Source organism: Pecten maximus, chromosome 1 (genome assembly GCF_902652985.1).
Source record: "Pecten maximus chromosome 1, xPecMax1.1, whole genome shotgun sequence".
In the NCBI taxonomy this organism is placed as follows: domain Eukaryota; kingdom Metazoa; phylum Mollusca; class Bivalvia; order Pectinida; family Pectinidae; genus Pecten; species Pecten maximus.
Window position 1 is genome coordinate 42,360,731 of NC_047015.1, and position 23,802 is coordinate 42,384,532.

Here is a 23,802-nt window from a genome sequence, read left to right on the forward strand (position 1 = left end):
TAAAGTCTAATGTATTTCAGTCGAGGGACGAACAGCAAATCCCAGAGAGGTCAAGGTTAGAGCAATCAGTAACCCAAGATATATCAATATGATAAACAAAGAATCTTATACTGAATCCATTTCATATAAAACTTACAAAACAAGGTTAATTTTTTTTTCATTTCATTCTGCCTTTGTACGATTCTCCTGGACATTTCTTGCTAGTATTTGTTTAACCCACTAATTTCTTCATTTACTGTTTTCATTTTTTTAAACCTGATTTTAATCTAATATAGAGACATTTTGACTCAGAGTCTTTTCATTGGTGACAATACAATGTAAATGGAAGTCTATATGGTATACAGGTATTATGCCGTCATATTGTAATTTAGATAAACAGGTAAAAACTCTGTGGAACTTACAAATTCAGTGACACTGAGAACAGGATAGTTACTCAATAAATACATATTAATCTATTATTTTGTTCTTATGTCTTAAAACATGGGAAATTCAATAAAAAAGATCCAATGTTGTCGCAATCACCGATCTGTTAGAAATACAGCAGTTATATAAACATAACACTTTAAAAAAATTGTGTATGTATAATGATGATCTGTATTCAATTTTTTATGAGATTGAATTTTCACTAGACCACAACATCAGAGCTACACAAAGTATCGCCTAAGTTATACGTTGTAAACAGTCTATTTGGTGACATAAGATATAAACGACCTCTGATGTTGTAAAACATGTGTCGTGTAATGTCCTATTTCCCTAATATTTTGAAGGTGGGCTATTCCTTAAGTGTTGCAAAATTCTGCAGAAATATAAAAAAAAAATTGTTTGGCCCTGAAGCACCCAGGTATGTTTAATAATATCATAGACTAGAGAATTCTTAGGACCATACATAATTAGTATATTAATGATATTTAATAATTAATATTTCTACTACCTGTAATGGCTGCAAATCCTAGTACATTATTATATATATATAATGTTAAATATGTGTACCTGTGTACAAAGACCACTAAATTAAAGAGTAAACAATGATAATGATATGTACCTGTATACAAAGACCACTACATTAACGAGTAAACACAGGTAGAGCTAAGAAACCAGGTACATAAACTAATACAGTACTGCCACTGTACTCACCTGTTGGGAATATGTATTAGACATTTCTAATAGACAGAATCAGCTTGATTCAATAATGGACCCATTTACTCAAGAAAGTTGTTATGTTCAAGGAGCTCTAATTTTTGTAATTTTAGAGGACTAAATAAAAGCACAAAAAAAAGTACTGCAAAATTTATGACATGAATGCTTGTATTTTAATATCTGTGAAAAACATACCCTTTTTGCTTCAAAACCACACAAATTTTAACTATTGGAAAAAAACACCTTGACAACATTACTCCTGGCTACTACTCCTCCAAATGTACTGGTCAGACGTGTCATAATTAACCCTGTACAACCTGAGTGATCGGCAGGTTTTCTGTGACATGTTATACATTTAACTGACAGGACTTGTAGCTGGGGTAGAGTGTGATGATGGAAACTGTTCACCACCTTCCTCAATTCGAGATTTTTTCAATGTAGCAAAAATGTCACGGAATAATGATTTGTATTCTGGAGGACTTCCAAGTTCGTCAGCACATGTGGCCCCTCCGGAGGCAGTGTCACAGGTCTGTTTCTGTAGCTTCAGTAATGTCTGGACCTCCTTGTGGGAAACAGCCAGGTGACGATGAAGGGCTTCATCAAAGGTCTCTTCAGTACCCTCATACTCATGAAAACTTGATCGTTTCCTGCCCTGAAGTAAATCTTCATATTTCTCAAATAAATTCTGGTACTGATTTTCCAGTTCATTTAGTATGGACACACTGTGTGAGTCTGGTTCTTCTGGTGAGATGGGCTGGGAGTCTGGTGCAATCTTACTCACAGATTCCGTACTGCCGTACACACTTCCACCACCTCCCAGCCTCATGAGTTTCCCGGTATTCTTCACCTCTGGTTCATCATGTTCCACCTCAGCCTCGAGAGCTGACTTGGGTACAACTTTCTCCAAGGATTTACCACAAAGATGACAAACTTTGGCAGCATTCAATTTAACCTTCTGTAGTTCCTCTTCTAACCCTTCAGTTTCTTTCACTTTCTTATCCATATCTTTCACTTTATTTTCCAGAGATTCATTTTCCTCCCATAACAACTTCACTTCCGTCTCCAAATCTTCCCGTTTTCTGCGCTCGATCAGTTGCTGGGCCTTCAGCTGTTTGATTGTCTCCTGCAAGCCTTTAATTTCCACTTCATAAGGATTTAAAGGCAAGTTTTTAAACTGATCTGTGTAGGTCCAATGAATTTCACCATTGTATAAATTTTTAATGTAGTCCGTATTTTCACGCAAGTTTGCCAAACTAACAGCACGACGTGATTCCTGTTTTTGTTGTTTGTGCTCTCGTCTCCTCTCACTTTTTAGTTCATCAATTTTTTTCTGTAAGTCATCACATTTGTTTTCCATTGTATCCACTGTATCCATCAACCTGAGGAAATAGAAAAGTAATGTATAAGTAATTTTATCTAGTATCCGACTGACCAGCCTACATAACATAAAGCCCGGACAACTTAATATACAGGTCAGTGACTAGATTTATATAAAACTAATCACATACATTTTACATTTTATTATTACAATTCAACTTTCAGACCTAATTCAATTTAATAACATTATCGTAATTTAAAATGATTATCAGAAAACCAAAATTATGAAGGAATTTTGTAACATTATTTTTTCACAATAGCAATTAGACTCTTAAATCAAATTTAACCAGTAGTGGTTAGTAAAAAATAAAAATGTCACTACAGAACAAAATCAATTAATGAAATGATATATGTTCTTCCTCAGATTTCCCCCTTTACATAAAATCCTTAATTTTCACCAACCATGATACACTCTACCAAATCAGGGTGAAACTAAACAAAGTAAAAAATATGCAAACATTTTTTTTTAAATTATTAAACTGACTTGAAAAATTTCAATTTCTTCGAAAAAAATACATGTTCAAGATCTACTTATTACAGTATAATTATTGGTTGTTATTCCTACTATGCATTTCACAACAAGGACCAGAAGTTCTATAATTTAAAAACTCAATTGGATGTCACAATTGTGAGTTATCACAATGCAAGAGATGGGTTAAGGGAGACAACTCCACTGAAACTTAGTGATAGCAAGAAAAGTATTTTCCAGATCCAACAATTTTTTCATGACAAATTAATTACGTAGATTTTAAGTCTAAATCTACATTGTTAATAACAGTTCATATCATTATCTTTACAAAATTCCATCAGTATTCATGAATACAGAAGCAAAACTCATAGACTTAACTATAAAAGCTATATAAAGCAAATAGATCTATATATTATCATGTAGGTGTTAATTTTTACAGGCTTACTTCTCTATTCTTTGTTTGTCTGCCCGAGAATCAATAATAAGTCGTTGATTCTGTTTCTCCAGCTCCTGAGCATTCTTGTCCAATTCCTCATAAACACGCATTCGAGCATCACTGTTTTCACGCAGGGTCTCCAACTGTTTGTTCAGATACTGTAAATATCAAATAAATATATTATCAACAACATTAAAAAACAATTCTTTAAAACATATGAACCCAAATTTTACTGACAATGACTTAAAACAGTGTAGATCAGAGAGGACACAGTGTTACATGTTACAAAGGATTAATTAATATTAATTAGAACTAATACCTCATTCTCAAGGAGTTGGTCCTGGCTGGTTTGTTGAATCTGTAGGACATGGGTTTCTAATTCTCGATTTCTTTCCAGGAGAGCCTTCCCCAGTTCTGCAGCCAACTGCAGGTCTGAAATCATGATATAATTGAAATCTAATAACCATAACGCATTTAGAATGAAAATGTTTTCAAAGTTTTAGACTTCTTACCACACAACCCTGAGTGCAGTAGACAGATTTTAAAAATTTTGAATCATCAATGCACCATGGGATTTAGAAAATTTAATCATAAATATACTGAAACTTATTAAATTGTGTTACAAGCTTTAAATAATTTTTACATTCGAACTAATGAATCCTGTATGTCAAAGATGTTTACCAAATTACAATAAATGATACACTGAGGCTCTGCTCATCCCCGATTCAACTGTTATAACACATGTACCAGGTAATTCAATTAAATAACTTCCATTTAAATCTCAGTACATGCACTTCATGTACATCTTTCTCTATGCTTTTGTTTTTATTTATTTCATTTCTTTTGAATATAGACTATTTGAAGTAAATTAATTCATGACCAGGTAATTAGTTTAATATGTACTTAAAATCTGAGAAAGTTATATAGATTATAACAATTATAGCTAGCTTGTTGATGGAAATCGTATACCATCACGGTGTGGAAATTCTTTACAAATATTTACATGAATTATCTTCAGATGATTGTGAAGTTTGTGTGTTTTATGTCAAACTATGGGTACAATCATAAAAACATGAATTCAAACTTCAAACACGCTCCATCAACACCAAACCAATATTTCAGTTGGCAGTAAAGGTCAGAGGGCGCCATAACATGATGTTTGGGTACATTTCGGATCCTGTTCAAGGAAGCAAACCTGACCCAAAATCTTAAGACATTAGGCCAACTAGTCAACAGTCTAGCCTGGAGGCACTGATACGTCACGGTAAGCTGATGAATGGCTGACGACATCCTGTTGTGTGACCCCGACATGTTACTACTAATGAAACATTACATCATGAACTGTAAACTCAGTTATCTCAAACTTTCCTATCACAATCTAAAATCTCTAACTGTAGCTTTACTCTGTGCAGTCATTGACAAATTAAAGTAATGGATATAGCTTCCAGTTTCTTCTTCAGTGTGAATGTCAAATTGACATTTCCCCTGTCTATCAGGGCGGACTTTCCAAATTCCCTCCATAATCATGGGTACGGTTTTTCAGTACCTGAGGTGTGTGTATGTTTAAATTTTAGAATCTCCAAAATGGCTTAAGAGAAAATTTTTTTCTATATTTATTTTATTGTAATTAAGCAAAAGGATTGGTCACAAGTGATTCCATCTCATGAAGTCCTTTCCTTGATTACGTGTAGAGTTTTACCCTACTAGATCTATAAGTATAATCCCACAGGTTACATCAGACAAGGGCCAAGGAGGAAGAGCTAGGAGGAAGAGCAAGGAGAGAGGAAGAGCTAGGAGGAAGACATTTATAGCTGGTAATAATTGTGGAAGTGAAATAAAATCATGTACCCCCAACTTCCATGTGTTGGAGATGGACCCCGAGAGTTGACATTTGCAGATACATACATTATAAACTTATGGCTGGTAATTCTTTAAGAGAAACATTGGATGTATATAGCATGTACCATGTACCCTCCCTGATACATTCAACTTACACCCCACAGTCTACACAAGTCATGAGGAGTATTGTATGTACGTAATGTACCATGTACCCACCCTAAACACCCAATGTACACCCAGGGTCTAAATAGTGAGGAAGGGTATTGTATGTACCATGTACCCTCCCCAAAAGGGACTGCGGTAGCCGAGTGGTTAAGGTGTTCCGACATTTTATCACTAGCCCTCCACTTCTAGGTTGCGAGTTCGAAACCTATGTGGGGCAGTTGCCAGGTACTGACCGTAGGCCGGTGTTTTTTCTCCAGGTACTCCGGCTTTCTTCCACCTCCAAAACCTGGCACGTCCTTAAATGACCCTGGCTGTTAATAGGACGTTAAACAAAACAAACCTAACCAAACCAAACCAAACCAAACCCAAACATCCAATGTATACCCAGAGTCTAAATAGAGAGGCAGGGTATGTTATGTACCATGTACCCTCCCTAAACACCCAATGTACACCCAGGTTGTATATGTACCTTCCCTGATACATTCAATGTACAATGTACCCTCCCTAAACATCCAATGTACACCCAGGGTTCACACAGTAATGTAGGGTATTGTATGTACCATGTACCCTCCCTGATACATCCAATGTACACCCAGAGTCTAAATAGTGAGGCAGGGTACTGTATGTACCATGTACCCTCCCTGATACATTCAATATACACCCCACAGTCTACAAAGTCAGGAGGAGTATTGTATGTACATAATGTACCATATGTACCCTCCCTAAACACCTAATGTACACCCAGGGTCTAAATAGTGAGGAAGGGTATTGTATGTACCACATACCCTCCCTAAACACCCAATGTACACCCCTCTACACATCGTGACATGGAACATATTGATCCCAGGGTTTATTGTCTGTCGATTTACAACAGTACAAAAATTGGAAACTGGCATTAAATTAACCGCCATTGTATACACCAGACCTTATGTAAACACTGGCTCAGCAGCAATATAGGTTCTTTATTTACTAAATTATCATTCTCCAATATTTGATGTCATCATGTACGTGTAAATCAATGCCCTATTCTGTAGGATAAGAGAGTAACACAGAACTTATATGCTCCCACCATCTACAGGAGAGAGATTGATGGTACACCTACTGGTAACTTATCCTTCAGAGCTGTACCAAGCATTCACAACAACAGGATAGTGAAAAACAACAAGCAAGATCAAACTTGAACCGAAAACTCTCATATTATCCTGGTCCCTCATGCTTCCAGAATATTGAAATTATAAACAAAATCAAACTTTTATCATTTTAGTCCATACCTGATATGTCCAATTTCAAACTAGGGGAGATACATTAGCAATCTAATAATAGAATTCAGCTCCCTGATTCTTTGCCTATAAACATCAATTTACAGCCCCGATTAAGATATGCCCTTGGTCATCATAGTAACGGTACTTTAAGACTTTAAGATGCTATAACATTTGGATTTTTGATGATTCTGTTGGTTGAATGTCCCCTAAACCTTCATTAGAATAATGATTTTTATATTTTTCAGTTATGGTAAATCAGAATATGTTGGTTTACTTAGTTGTTTTCTTAATTACACTAGAAATATGAAAGATCATTTGGTATCTAACAGTTATATGGTAAAGTATTGGCATTATGTTCAAAATTCATTTTATTGCCATCCAGTAAATTATCACAAATCCATTAATTCTTTTTAATGCCATTAAGTTAATTATCACAAACAGATGATCTCCTTTTAGTGCCATGAAGTTAATTATCACCAATTTGTAAGTGCTAGTACACTAATTGTGACACCTGTTTTAATTAAGTCTAATACCATTGTCTATAGCCACTAATTAATCACAGTACCCACATTACACTTCCACTTCACCAATAAATCACAGTATAAGATTTCCAATTTAAATAACCTTTACACATTGACACCACACTAGTCAATAAAAGACAGTATAGGGCAGGCAGGGAAGGAGCTGGAGGGTCAGAAACAGTCTGGTCGATAACCAGTCTGACTGACCAAGCACCATCTCTGAAATCTTAAGGTCCCATCCTCAATGTATTTAGGTTCTTGGTATAGTTGCTTTATTTTGCAGGACTAATATATTGTGCTGCTTTCCAATTAGGGACTAGTTCACAGGGATTTAATTTAGCAAAAACTTCCAGATTGTTGAAAATTTTAGAGAAAATAGGTTAACATACCTATACATTATCTTTGAATAATATACAGTGTAGATATATGGGTATTTAATCTCACAGAATCTAGTAACTTGACATTGGCTATAGTGAAAATAAATCCACCTCAAAAATTTCCAACTATACAGTATACACCACATGTAAAGAGCTGAAATGCTGATGTCACTTTGATAAACATTTGAAGTGTGTGTAGTGTAAACATGGTGGATAAGGATTTTATCAGCAAACAACAATATAACAATCTATCCCGATCACACTGGCCATGAAGACATCACCGAAGACATCACGGTAGACCTTTCCTAAACCACTGTCTGTCTCCATAGGTATATAGATCTGAAACCTGTCCCCTTAACTTCCGAAGATAACACCCTGTCAGTCAGTCAGAGGTGACTTTTATACAACCTTCACACATCACAGATACATAGCCCGTTTAAGAATGTTACAGGGCATGCCTATTGAGGCGGGATGTACATTGAACATCTAAAATACAATTAGTACAGGACTTGGAATTCCAATTGTACTTAAATCACTCTCATGCTAGACAGTGGAATTTACCTGGTAAAAATGATCGTAATTCTACGCACTTTACTAAATTAGGGAATGACCCAGTGACCTGATCCACAAAACTTTAAAATAAAGGTCTACTAAAAGTTACCTTTTTGAAAACTAGGTATTATTTCTGTTTTACTGATGTTGTGGTAATGTCAACAAACATTTGAAAGGCAAATAACAAGATACAAAAAATGTACATGTAAATTGTCTCTGTGATTGATGGCTTAGGATATATAAAAACAACAAGGTGACCTAGATCTATATTAATCACCTAGTGTAATTTGTTTATTCTAAAAGAGGAACAGGATCATGATCATTACCACAACTTATACCACACCTGATGTAAATATAGGCCAACACATACAGTACCTGATATTAATATAGGCCAACACATAACACACCTAATATAAGTAAACCCACGCATACCAAACCTGATTGTGAATAGGCCTCACACATACCACACCTGATGTAAATATAGGCCCATACCTACCACACCTGATGTAAATATAGGCCCCACATACCACACCTGATGTAAATAGTCCCACACATACCACACCTGATGTAAATAGGCCCACACATACCACACCTGATGTAAATAGGCCCACACATACCACACCTGATGTAAATAATCCCACACATACCACACCTGATGTAAATATAGGCCCACACATACAACACCTGATGTAAATAGACCCACACATACCACACTTGATGTAAATAGCCCCACACATACCACACCTGATGTAAATAGGCCCACACATACCACACCTGATGTAAATAGTCCCACACATACCACACCTGATGTAAATAGGCCCACACATACCACACCTGATGTAAATATAGGCCCACACATACAACACCTGATGTAAATAGGCCCCACACATACCACACCTGATGTAAATAGGCCCATACATATCACACCTGATGTAAATAGGCCCCAAAAACCACACCTGATGTAAATAGGCCCATACATACCACACCTGATGTAAATAGGCCCATACATACCACACCTGATGTAAATAGACCCACACATACAACACCTGATGTAAATAGACCTACACATACCACACCTGATGTAAATAGGCCCCACATACAACACCTGATGTAAATAGACCCACACATACAACACCTGATGTAAATAGACCCACACATACCACACCTGATGTAAATAGGCCCCACATACAACACCTGATGTAAATAGGCCCATACATACCCCACCTGATGTAAATAGACCCACACATACCCCACCTGATGTAAATAAGCCCACACATACAACACCTGATGTAAATAGGCCCACACATACTACACCTGATATAAATAGGCCCACACATACTACACCTGATGTAAATATATGCCCACACAATACCACACCTGATGTAAATAGGCCCCACATATCACACCTGAAGTAAATAGGCCCACACATACAACACCTGATGTAAATAGGCCCACACATACCACACCTGATGTAAATAGGCCCACACATACAACACCTGATGTAAATAGCCCACAATACCACACCTGATGTAAATAGGCCCACACATACTACACCTGATGTAAATAGGCCCACACATACCACACTTGATGTAAATAGGCCCATGCATAACACACCTGATGTAAATAGACCCCACATACCACACCTGATGTAAATAGGCCCACACATACCACACCTGATGTAAATAGGCCCATGCATACCACACCTGATGTAAATAGACCCACACATACCACACCTGATGTAAATAAGCCTGCAAGTTATTACAGTATTAAAGTACACGCATTACCTTTGTTGCATCCCTCTCAGCCTCAAAAGTCTATAGGTCTACCAGAGTCTGGGCCCTTTTGTAACTTACCATGAGAGTATATAGGCCTATATATAGGTACCATATTCTGTGACCACTGTAACGGGACTTCAGTTAGCTTAGAAAGTTTAGGGACATTGTCCTGTCACTCGGACATACATAAACCATTTTTACTTCCATGTCTATTGCTACTCCTGTCACCTAAACATCAACATAGTGAACCATCAACAGTCAACAGGTTAGAGCTGTGTATATAAACTAGGGAAAGATAATAAATTTTGAGTTGACCTGAGTACAAGGAATATCAGGTAATGAACCTTAATTAGCATTCCGACATTCTGTAATAATCTTCTGCATAAAAGTTTATGTTTTTCTTTTACTAAAGACCCTTATAAAATATCCTCTTTATATGTTGTATTAACATAAATGTACTATTTACAAGAAAATATTTTATCTTAACTTAAATATTTTTGTTTCCGAACAAGATTCTCTTAATTTTTGAAAATGTAGATACATTGTGTATATGACACCACAGACTTACTAAGTCTAGTTGTGATATCAACATTTATGATTAAAATTGTATGTATTAATTTGTAACTGAGATACTATTGTTACTCTTCGAGAAATGTGAAGAAAGTCTAACCTCATACCTATCTTCATCATGAGATAAATATAGACATATTGTGACATATTTTGGCAGGATAGTTCATTAGTCACCAAACACAAGAAGCAACAGGCACAAATCGATAGTACTGGATGGAGAAATACATGCATAATTCATCTGCAATCTGTCCACCAGAAACATATACTGATTTAACATATGGCACAAGGAACTGGCGATATCATACAGAGTTTACTGAATACTGACCACCATACAGTAGTCGCTGAATACTGACCACAATACAGAGGTTACTGTATACTTACCACCATACAGAGGTCACTGAATACTGACCACCATACAGAGGTCACTGAATACTGACCACCATACAGAGGTCACTGAATACTTAGCACCCTACAGAGGTCACTGAATACTGACCACCATACAGAGGTCACTGAATACTGACCACCATACAGTAGTCACTGAATACTGACCACCATACAGAGGTCACTGAATAGTGACCACCATACAGAGGTCACTGAATACTTACCACCATACAGAGGTCACTGAATACTGACCACCATACAGGGGTCACCGAATACTGACCACCATACAGAGGATATTGAATACTGACCACCATACAGAGGTCACTGAATACTGACCACCATAGAGAGGTCACTGAATACTGACCACCATACAGAGGATATTGAATACTGACCACCATACAGAGGTCACTGAAAACTGACCACCATACAGAGGTCACTGAATACTGACCACCATACAGAGGTCACTGAATACTGACCACCATACAGAGGTCACTGAATACTGACCACCATACAGTAGTCACTGTATACTGACCACCATACAGAGGTCACTGAATACTGACCATGCCACAGAGTGGCCACTTAATACTGACCACCATACAGAGGCTATTGAATGCATAATTCAACTAAATCTGTCCACTAGAAAATTATGAATTTCCTTATGGCTAAAGGTATAGGGATCTAAAACTGAATACTCAATAAATCGGTCAAATCTGTACCATACACTTGAACAGGTGGTGATTTTATCACCTCAGTTGTTGGATTAGTACCTTAACAAACACTCGATCTTAATTTACAGAGGAAACTTGGGCTAACCTACATCTTTGTCAATGTCAAACTATCTATCAGTATAACAGCCCATTTGACAAATGACTGAGCAGATCTAGAGTCTTGTTGGGTTCCGACAACACAAACGGTTTTCGAATTTTACATTTTTTCAATTAAGTCAGGATGTATTATAAGCTTCAGGTATTATTGATTTATCAAAACTGATAAACATACATATTTTTAGTAATGGGTAGTCTTATTTATGCTCTGGAATCATAATTGCTCTAAATATAACTTAAATTACAATTTCTATATACCCGGTACTTATACTTATAGAGCAAATTATATGGGTGTTACTTAAATGTTGTGACTAAAGCTGTTAAGGTTGAAAGATGCGCTAAGATCTGAGTACACTAAAATAAGTACATCTACAGTAAGCTATGATGAAATTTCTATGACACTTGATATGTGGTTTTTGTACATGATTAATGAGTTCTGACCAACAGACATTGTGATACACCATTATATAATTATTAACATCTAGGGAGGTGAGTACAAAGATTTATCAACATAATTAAGTTAAGAAATCTTGAGATAGCAGGCCTATGAGGCCAGATAAATAGAGCCTCTTCAGGTTTTAAGTCATTAATGTTCTGAATTTTGAATAGAAATAAAAAGCAATGGAAAACTACTGATGATCTTAAAGAAATATACTTTCTTTTTAAAATGTAATAACTGGGAAATCCCCATGGTGCTATTTTTAGTGAGACACACAGACTGATGCAATGTTGCTAGCCATCGCTTACAACATTTCGGAGGTTGAATACTGATCATCATAATATGGAGGTTACTGAGTAAAGGCATATATATATATATATAACATTGAGGTTACTGAATACTGACCACCATATGGAGGTTACTGAATACTGACCACCATATGGAGTTTACTGAATACGGACCACCATATGGAGGTTACTGAATACTGACCACCATATGGAGGTTACTGAATACTGACCACCATATGGAGGTTACTGAATACTGACCACCATAGGGAGGTTTCTGAATACTGACCACAATATGGAGGTTAATAAATACTGACCACAATATGGAGGTTAATAAATACTGACCACAATATGGAGGTTACTGAATACTGACCACAATATGGAGGTTAATAAATACTGACCACCATAGAGAGGCTACTAAATACTGACCTACATATGGAAGTTACTGAATATACTGACCACCATATGGAAGTTACCAGGTACTGAATACTGACCACCATAAGGAAGTTACTGAATCTTGACCACCATATGGAAGTTATTTAATACTGACCACCATAAGGAAGTTACTGAATATTGACCATGATATGGGGGTCGTTGCATGAATATTGACCATAGTTATGTGGTAAAAGTCGATAGAGGTCTTTACTGATATGACATGGCTATTTCATTGCTCTTCAGCATAAGTAAGGCACTGTCTACGTGGTAATACAAGTTTCCATGATGAATATTGATAATTCTTCAACAATAATATCCATCCTCAATGGTCATTCATCTGAATAGCATGCATCATATAAGATTAGAAGTACCATAAATTGTTACCATACTGGTTAAGATTGATACAAGTACAAGATTTTATATCAGAAAGAACTTGTAATGAACTTGTACTTTCTGATATAGAATATTGTACTTGTATCAATCAACCTTCCCAAAACAAATACAAGTTAGAGTACCTGTCTATAAATATATATAGTATTGATAACATGCCAAGATAAAGCATTAATGGCGGTCATATATATATATATATATATACATACATACTTCTACTTGAGACTAACTTGTAAACCAATAATTGTCTATAATTAACATAAACAGTATCCTGTCCATATGATGGATTTATAGCTTACAGCTAGTGCTGTAGACTTGTAATTGTAGTGTAAAAATGGCTGATTTCATACATAAACGTATATGGTTTATAGTAAATACATTATACAGTTAGGGCTATAATGGAAAAACAATGTTTGAGGATATTCTTTTTCAATTAACGTTATTGATTTTCTTAGATCAAATAATATATCATAAATGTCTTAAATCTATATTGATATATATTTAGTATAGTACTGTTCAATGGAAGACAAAATAGCCAAATTGGCTGCTGATATATAAGGTAAAGCCTTGTGGAGATTTCATCATATAGATTTAGGTCAGTTGACTTGAGGCATCAGCTGTTTATTCCTATTAATTGTGATATTTAAACAACTCCAGGCCCCTATCTGGTAACGTGTGGCTATTAGACAAACAGAGCAAATTCTTTCCTCATACATCTGTGGAGGTCATACTGTAATGATGGGTCCGATATAAGTTTTTCATATATGTGTTACCATGGAAACAGATGTACAGTATATGGGTTAAACATGTAGATATTAGTGTTGTACATGTATAAGGAATCAGACCATCTTCATTATGACAGCCGACCTAGCTAGGTAACTTAGTAGTAACTACATTAACACCTCGACAGGACTGTAATTATAGAAACACGTCCCAGACAGACCAGTAGATGTTAATGGCTATGGTATGAGGGCTCTCTAAGCATATCTACACTATGTTATTTAGTATAAATGTGCTCCTCTCGGTATGTAGAGTTTACAGTTAGTTTTTACAAGGCGTCGTTATTTGATGTGACACACTAAAATAATGGTGAAAATATAAGGAAGACAAACTTAGATAGGAATCAAACACAGCTCCCAGATGTTTTGTAACAGCTCCCAGATGTTTTATAAGTTTAACATAAAGTGCCAATTGTTAGACTGTATTTAAGTGACAGAGATTGCATTTAACGAGTGACAGAAATTGTATCTAACGAGTGAGAGAAATTGTACTTAATGAGTGACAGAGACTGTATTTAACGAGTGACAGAAATTGTATTTAATGCGTGACAGACTGTATTTAATGAGTGAGAAATACTGTATTTAACGAGTGACAGAAATTGTATTTAACGAGTGACAGAGACTGTATTTAACGAGTGACAGAAATTGTATTTAATGCGTGAGACTGTATTTAACGAGTGACAGAAATTGTATTTAACGAGTGACAGAAATTGTATTTAACAAGTGACAAATTGTATTTAACGAGTGACAAAGACTGTATTTAACGAATGACAGAAATTGTATTTAACGAGTGACAGAAATTGTATTTAACAATTAATAGAAATTGTATTTAACAAGTGACAAATTGTATTTAACGAGTGACAAAGACTGTATTTAACGAATGACAGAAATTGTATTTAACAAGTGACAGAAATTGTATTTAACGATTAATAGAAATTGTATTTAACAAGTGACAAATTGTATTTAACGAGTGACAAAGACTGTATTTAACGAATGACAGAAATTGTATTTAACGAGTGACAGAAATTGTATTTAACGATTAATAGAGATTGTATTTAACGAGTGAGAGATACTGTATTTAACGAGTGAGAGATTGTATTTGATGAGTGACAGAGACTGTATTTAACAAGTTACAGAAATTGTATTTAATGAGAGACAGAGATTGTATTTAACAAGTGAGAGATACTGTATTTAACGAGTGAGAGATTGTATTTGATGAGTGACAGAGACTGTATTTAACAAGTTACAGAAATTGTATTTAATGAGAGACAGAGATTGTATTTAACAAGTGACAGAGATTGTATTTAACGGGTGACAGATTAATGAGAGACAGAGATTGTATTTAACAAGTGACAGAGATTGTATTTAACGAGTGACAGATTAATGAGAGACAGAGACTGTATTTGACAAGTGACATACTGAATTTATTTAGTGACAGAGATTGTTACAAGTGACCAAGGCTGTATTTAACACTATGTACAAGCCATTCCTTTTCCTTTCACAATTTTTTTTTTCACTTTTCTGTGAATTTGATTATCTATAAGTGTAGCTGATGTCATTTCTCTATCCATCACTTACAAGTCTGACATACTGATAATCATTTAGTGGTGTTTATTAATATCACTGTCTTAAACGTCATGATTGATCTCTCTCTCTTTAATTTTACTCTTTGTGTCATTTTTATGGTTAACTACATAGGTAAAAAAAAATATCTGGTAAGTCATATATAATCTCATAACAGATTATAGCAATACTCGAGCTTTGAGAAAATGGTTACATATTTATATATATATACATATTTAGATCTGTATTATACTAGTATAACTATTTATTCTCGATAGGGAAATCCATCTTCAGGATCACCGATTTGGAAACAACAATCAGATAATGAAACTGAATAACAAAATAACAATTTGTGTGGAAGAGTTCTAAAAATGTACAAGTATGTAGATGTGCATTTTTTGCTTGTCACTAGCTGTATGTAGTTACTAATACAATATGATGATTAGAGCATAAATTATGTATGTTCAGCTATTATATATTTTGTAAATATTTTGAACTGGTAAGAATTGCCACATGTCATCTTAAAACATGTACAGCTTACAACAGTTTCATAGTATCTAATACAAAACATGTTAAGAAAATCGATGACCCTGTCTAACTGTTGTGTGAGCGCCACAATATATCGAGATGCTCGGAATAGCTGGAGGGTGTCTCATACACTGTTTGTACACGTGGACCTAAAACTCCGAGCTCTACATGTTTACAATAAACTGCACATTACCGTCAAGAAACAGTTACGTCTGCTTATAAACGCAGTAGTGTGCTACACGTAAACACAACTTAGAGAATCTCTGTGAAATATGATTATTTATGATAATGAGCATGATGTTATATCGGTAACATACCGCTCTGGTACCACTCCCCATCCGCCTCTTCCTCCATCTCCCCGAGGATGTCCCCTGTCTGCATGTTACTGTCCCGGGGGTACTGTAATTCCCAGCCCCCGTGTCAGAGTAGCAGGATAAATCCGCAGCCGAGTTACACTCCTTCTCAGCACAACGTGGCACACTGTACCATAACACCAATATCTGACAGACAGCTACACCGCAGTCACATGATCGATCATGTGATTTGCTAGGCCAGAGCGCTCCGGCGCCGTTCTCGGCTTCTAACAGTACTTTCCTGTTCGACATTATTGAATTTCCCATTGACAACATAAGTACAACATAATTAAAAGATACATACGCTAATGGAATGGTTTACAGCCAAGTTAAAATTGTCAAGAATTGAATCCTACGGACATATTCGCAAAAATAAAAGATCGCGAAAATCAAGTATTTTACAGTAGGTATTTGCCATTGTCATTCGAGTGATTGTGACTTTTATTGGAATCATATTGGATTTATCTGCCGCGGGCATTTAGTATAATACATTACGCTCTAACGATGAGATACTTGGTTACAATTGATATGAAGGATAATGTGTTACTGTAGTATGTCACCGATCAATCACGCACCTGGATATTTCAGTGATTATTTCAAAACACGGACCATTTAAGTTATATTACAAATTATATACGTTTCCCATTTCCAATGGATGGCTTAGAGCAAATTTGGACCGAATCCTGTCATTGAAAAGAAGGATGATTTAAAAGAATTTCCTCTTTTAGTCACAATTTCCCTGGTGACTGACCCAGACCCATCATTTAGACAAACTGTTCATTCCCCCATGGATGCTTCAGTCGTAATTGGGAACAAATCCTATCGTTCCTACAGAAGGATTTCAAAATATTTGCCCTCCTAGCCCAATCCCTTGAGCAGAATCACTAAATCACCAATTGTGAAAAATTTATTCTTATTCCACCCAGAGACCTATATTAATTTTAGTATATAGGTCTCTGTTCCACCAAAAATGCTTCTGACAAGATCTTATCAAAATTCATTCCGTCCTTAAAGGACTTACCCGTATTTCCCCTATTGGGACTAATCCACCTTTTATGCAAATTTGTTCTTTCCCCTAAGTATGCTTCAGAACAAATTTTGTCAAAATACATTCAGTTGTTCATGACTAGAAGCAATTTTAGGACAAGTTGCTGGACGCCGTGACATGGTACATTTAAAGCTCATCCGTCCTTTTGAACCAGGTGAGCTCCCAGTAATAAATCGAATGACATTTGGTTGTCATGTGTACAACAAGGAGATCTCATGTTGTCATTCTTATTTTCTGAAATCCTTTGAAGTGACTGAAACATGACACCAAAACTATTTATACCAGGATTCTTTACAATTAAGTTGTGACTGATATATCTATCATTAAATTTACAACAAATCTCACAGTTTTTAAAGTAAACCATGAAAGGCATCTGCAAACATGAGCGAATTCCTGGTGTTTCGTAAGATGTAGTTTTTAAACGTTAATGCCCAGCAGGCGCGATCCAGGATTTCGAAGGGGGGGTTCCAGTAATTTAGTGATAATGTGAGCGGCATAGGTGCGAGCCGATTTTTTTTGGCGAGGGGTCTGGGGGCCGCCAAGGCGAAGCCCCCGGCGGAAAACGAATATAGCAAATTTGCAATCGTTCGGGATCGTTTTCTAGAGATCTAATGAAATGAATGTGAGCATGGAGGGTATAGATGTTCATTTGAATACTGAACGTAAATTTCTTTTATTTTTTTAAATTTTTTTTTTTCACTAGAAATATTTGAAAGACAGAGAAAACTTTTTATTTCTATAATAGAATGACTCTAAAGATTTTTTTTTATACATATCTTTTTAATTGTGGAATATCACTATATCACTTGAAAATAGTTGGAGCCCATTTCTAATTAAAAATTAATACATCATTCAGTTTCTATGATGGTATATTTAATTGATTAAACAAAAGACAAATATAACAATGATAAAAATGATAAAATGAATAATAGTAAGTGAAATAATAATTTTTATTTTCATTTTTCCAAAAAATTACTACAGACAATGCATATTTATTATAATCATGACAGTTTATCAAAGAGTAGACAAGTTCTTCAGCTTTGTTAGATGATGCAATGTATCATCCTAAAACATCAAACAAGACCACTGTAGTAATATATATACATGTATGACAGTATGGCACCAGAGTAAAACAGTATCGCAGAACACAGTTCAAGAAAAACCTATTTCATATCAAGTTTTTTAAGAATTTGTTGTAAAAAAAACAAAACAAATGCATCAAGAATTTCTGTCATGAAACAGACCCTGAAGATTGGTTTGTACTATTAGCCTTCTGTCATTGTGAGCTTCCTGTTAGTCGAGAGACATGCAGTGTAGTACAGTTTATGGCAAGCCAAGTTGTCATTTATTCGCAGAGCAATGTTGATCCAGTATTTTGACAAATTATATAAGATATCTTATATGTTTATGAGATATCTCATGTGCTTATAAGATATCTTATATGTTTATAAGATATCTTATTTAAAATTTAATAGATATCCTTATATAATATATAAGATATTTCATAAAAGATATAAGATATCTTATAAAGAAAAGTATCTTATTAAGAACGAGACTCTCGTGAGACCGGCAAAACCTAAAAGTTTGAGAATGACTGCTCCTTCTGTAAGGTAATTTCTGTTTCTTGGAAGCCAAGTGGAACATGCACAATCAACCCTCTTACGCGACAACGATAGGCACAGAACAGATGTTGTGTTCGAGCAAACATGAATATATGGCAATTATAAATCTGTTTCAAACCATTATATGTAGTTTCAGCTTCATCTTGGCTCCTTCATCGAATGGAGGAGAGTTCATTATCTCGGATTCAAATCTCGTTCTTTATAAGATATCTTATAATCGAATTATATAAGATATCTTATATATTTTCCTTTATAAGATCTTTTATATAATATATAAGATATCTCATATAATATATAAGATATCTTATTTAATTTTCTTTGTAAGATATCTTATATCTTTTATGAGATATCTTATATATTATATAAGATATCTTATAAAGAAAAGTATATAAGATATCTCTTATTATATAAGATATCTTATCAAGTTTATAAGATATCTTATATAATTTGGTAAAATCCTGGATCAACCTTGCTCCGTGAATAAATGACAACTTGGCTTGCCATAATATTTACAAGTGTGACTTATTAATGAGAACAGGCCCACGTTTCTTCAATGTTCCTTAACATAAAACTTAAATTTCTATAGGAAAAAACATTACAAACCTTAAGAAGGAACTCTTAGTTGAGGAACCTTAAATTCTGTAATGTTTTCCTATTACGTTAAGGAATTTTCTTAAGTATATTGATAAAACTGGCCCCTGATGGGTGAACAGAATCAAAATGTGATAGGACATTTCATTGTATTTTGACACTCTTCTTCAACAGTACATCTGGATGGATGATTCTATTTAACTACAGGTAGAATTCATTATGTTTGACTTGATAAAAATATGACAGCTGATATTTAACTACAGGGTTTGCGGGTTTGTGTTTCTCTGAGAAATGGACCAGTCTGTGCTATTGTGTCTATGTGCAAAATGCTTTACCTTAATTGCTCCGAATGACATGTGACAGGCCTCCTGTATGTTGCTCAGTGAGGAAGTCACCTACTACTACAAGGGGACCCCACCTCAAAATGACTCTAGCTGTTCACTGGGCAATAAAACCAGCAAACAAACAAACAGGTACAGCACACAACCAAGAGTTGTTGCCACATATCTATAATTTGACATTATTTGACAAAATGTTTGCAAAGAGCTGAGATCTTGATGAAGATATGAAATACTTGTTCAACTTGACACGAAACATGTTTTGAATACTATTTGTTTCTTATTTGATATCTTAAAAGCTCATACCAATAAACGATATCATATTCAATATTACCATGTATGTTAAGCAAATTGAATGTCCACAGTTTTTATTCCTTGGCAGTCAGTCATATGTATAGCACTCTATTGCACACAAAATATTGCATGACTATTAAAGCGATATTGTTCATAGTATGATGGTATAAGATGTATAAAGTCACAAAATCCAGTAGTAAACAATGTATCATACAACATATATAGATCCTGGTCTTTGTTGATAAATATATGACCAACAGCAAACATAAAATGCTAAAAATGTAAACATTAGGATTATTTTTTCTACTGAAAGCAAATATGTACTAATTATGGTAGTGTGTATGAATTGCAGTTTCTGAAGTATATTGTATAACACATTGGAATCAAAATTTGTGTCGTTATAACACTGTATTAACATTTTCTCATCTAGCATATAACATGACAAAAATTGTAGAAGTGCTAATTCATCGTATGATAATGGCACTTATATCTGTTAAAACTTCATAACGCAGAAAAGTCTTTGTACTATAGTAAGCATGTTATTTTATATAGAAAGCATGTGTCACAAATAAATAAGCATTTTGTTTGTACATTTCGAGTTAAAACTGTAATTTGTAAACAAAATATCACTCTACAAATACAGACACTAAGACTCTCGTAATCCAACACACATTCCAGACATTCTTTGAGACATATTTCAACCTACTATAACTTACATTCCTCACATGGTTAAGTTTTATTAAGGAGAGTCACTCTCCTTATGCGACAACCATGTAGTGCCTTTTACCAATGTTAAATTATGCAACCAGACATTATACATCTATTATATTATAGTTTACTTTATTCTTGTTTATAAAATCATGTCGATAACAATATAGCCATTGCTCACTGGCCCTACATCCCCATACAAACCAGCAAAGAGGAAAGAAGACTGATGTAAGTATCAGTAAATAATATATTTTAACAAAATCAGAAGAGGCATAACAGTAATTTCCTTAAGAAATAGATACTCATAACTTTATCACATATAGGCATAAGTAACAGGGTCAATGCAGAACAATGATAAATTGCCAGGAAATTTCATCTTAAGGGGAATAACACTATCAGATTAAGAAAGAGAAAGTCAGAAAGTTTGAGGAACTAGGCAACTGCATCTTATGGCAAATACTGGTAACTCTATCAAATATAGGAAAGGGGGAAAACAGGAGTTTTATGGAACTAGGAAACTTCATCTTAAGGGGAATAACTCCCTTAGATTTAGAAAAGGGGAAAATCATGATCAGGAAATTTGAGGAACTAGGCAATTTCATCTTAAGGCAAATACTGGTAACTTTATCAAATTAAAAAAGTCTGAAAGAAATTGCTTCCTTATCTAGCAGGTAAAAAAAACCTAATAAAATATTGATGAAAAAAAATCACAACAAGGGGAATAACCCAACAATATTTTCATCCTTGCAAAACATGCAAAAATGCAAAATATAACAGTAATGTATTATGGCAAGTTTGAAGGAAATTGCTGAATGTACTTCATCAGATACCCTGATAGACATGTTATATTGTAGACTGCGGACAATTTATTCCAATATTAATACACCTTACAACAAATCTTGTTGTTGGAGCGACCAGTAAACGTCTGGGGAAAACCTTGAATGGTCGGGCAGTGGATGATATAGTTGTTGGAGATTAACCCTCCAGGTGTCGTGGTGAAAGGCCAGTCATCTAGTGCACTACCCAACCAGATTATCACTTTGAGAACTACATTACAAGCATGTACATATAACATATAGGCAATAAATAAACTTATTGTTCAACATAAAAATACACATCAACAATTGTGCTTCATATACTGTAAAAGTGGAAATGTTCGCGGCATGAAAATTTTCGCTTATTTCGCGATCATTAAATTTCCGCGAAAATATCCCCACGCGAATATAATAACATATGAAAATATTGGCACGCGAATATTTCCACATCCAAGACATCCTGCTGTAAACCATGTCGTCTGTGATGTGTAACGTTGTCATGGTCGGTCATTTGTCTGAGACATTGCTATACTAATTATTTAAGTAATTGGTAAAATGATAATATTGCATCTAGTTTAATGTTGATTGATCATTAAACTTTCTTCATTTCATGATAATTACGATTGCTTCTACGATACTGTACATATCAATCACAAAGCTGGTTGGTCATTGTGTAGCTATAGGCCCCAAAACAGCACACATTTCAGTTGTGACAAATAAATAAACTTGCTTGTATTAAAAATGTTTATGTTAAGTATCCGCATAGTTATATGTTTTATTTGAATCAGAAACTATCGAGTTAACTGTATGTGAATGAATGGTCTGTTTAATATATAGGAAATACGAAAGGGCTACTATAGAAATAGGTCTATATATGTTGGTAAAATTAGGTCAGAACATCAGTTTGTCTGCTTTTTAATTGCCAAGTCGTATTTAATTACAGTGTACTACCAAACTTATTTGATACCTGCAAATCAACTATCGCTAATTGGGACACCTGGCGTTGTTTTGACTAGACATGAAAGCATAACACGTCACTCGGCATGACCGGCCGTCCGATCCTTTCAACTTGACCGCGACTGACGCCTTGCGTGGCCTGTCTACCTAGCTTGAGGGAGCAGGTTTTCGCAGCGCGAAAATATACTTTTATCATGACTGAGAGCGCGAAAATATCCACACTGCAAACACTTTGGAAGCTGACTAAGCGAAAATTTCAACGCGCAAAAATATCCACTTTTACAGTATTTGGAATTATTAATCTGGACACTTACCAGAAAGAGAAATATCCATATTAACAAGATTAAATGCTATTACAAAACATTTGTATAAAGTAGCACCATGTATACTTGTGACTCTGTTCTATTGTTATATCAAGCTGTTTTAGATATAGGTAGCAGTGTAAATATACCTGTTCTAACGACAACACTCATACAAAGTCATGGAATGATAAAATTAAGTAAACCCTGAATATCACAATGCTAATTATATTCTTACCGGTGCTGTCAACATAAAAAATATAACTTTTAAGGTTTCTGCATCTACAGGTTCTACAAGTCTCAAACGTCTGTTTGTATGGCAAGCCAAGTTGTCATTTATTTGCGGAGCAAAGTTGACCCAGTATTTTACCAAATTATATAATATATCTTATATGTTTATGAGATATCTTGTATGTTTATAAGATATCTTATTTAAAGTTTATAAGATATCTTATATAATATATCTTGTATCTTTTATAAGATATCTCATAAACTTTTATTTTTGAGATACAAAAAATGTATCTTATAAAGTATATAAGATATCTCATAAAAGATATAATATATATCTTATAAAGAAAAGTTTAAAAGATATCTTATAAAGATGAATATATGGCAATTATAAATCTATTTCAAACCATTTTATGTAGTTTCTGCTTCATCTCGGCTCTTTCATC

The 23,802-nt window shown here is 34.7% G+C and overlaps 1 protein-coding gene across 1 annotated transcript; it reads right to left on the reverse strand.

Moving 5' to 3' along the window:
* Window positions 1-1,291: 1,291 nt before the first annotated feature.
* LOC117334165 (cerebellar degeneration-related protein 2-like) lies at window positions 1,292-16,607 on the reverse strand. Its single transcript, XM_033893642.1, has 4 exons — window positions 16,421-16,607; window positions 3,739-3,851; window positions 3,429-3,577; window positions 1,292-2,516 (listed from the first exon to the last, which is right to left on the reverse strand). The coding sequence occupies exons 1-4, from the start codon at window positions 16,482-16,484 to the stop codon at window positions 1,493-1,495; spliced, it is 1,350 nt and encodes a 449-aa protein (XP_033749533.1). The 5' UTR covers window positions 16,485-16,607; the 3' UTR covers window positions 1,292-1,492.
* Between the last annotated feature and the right edge of the window lie 7,195 nt (window positions 16,608-23,802).

Excerpts from the sequence above, each read along its gene's own strand:
- LOC117334165 (XM_033893642.1), bottom strand. The coding sequence starts at position 16,484 with ATGCAGACAGGGGACATCCTCGGGGAGATGGAGGAAGAGGCGGATGGG. Across the intron at positions 3,852-16,420 it reads TGGGGAGTGGTACCAGAGCG|ACCTGCAGTTGGCTGCAGAA; the intron begins GTATGTTACCGA and ends TCATGATTTCAG. Across the intron at positions 2,517-3,428 it reads GACAAACAAAGAATAGAGAA|GTTGATGGATACAGTGGATA; the intron begins GTAAGCCTGTAA and ends CTATTTCCTCAG.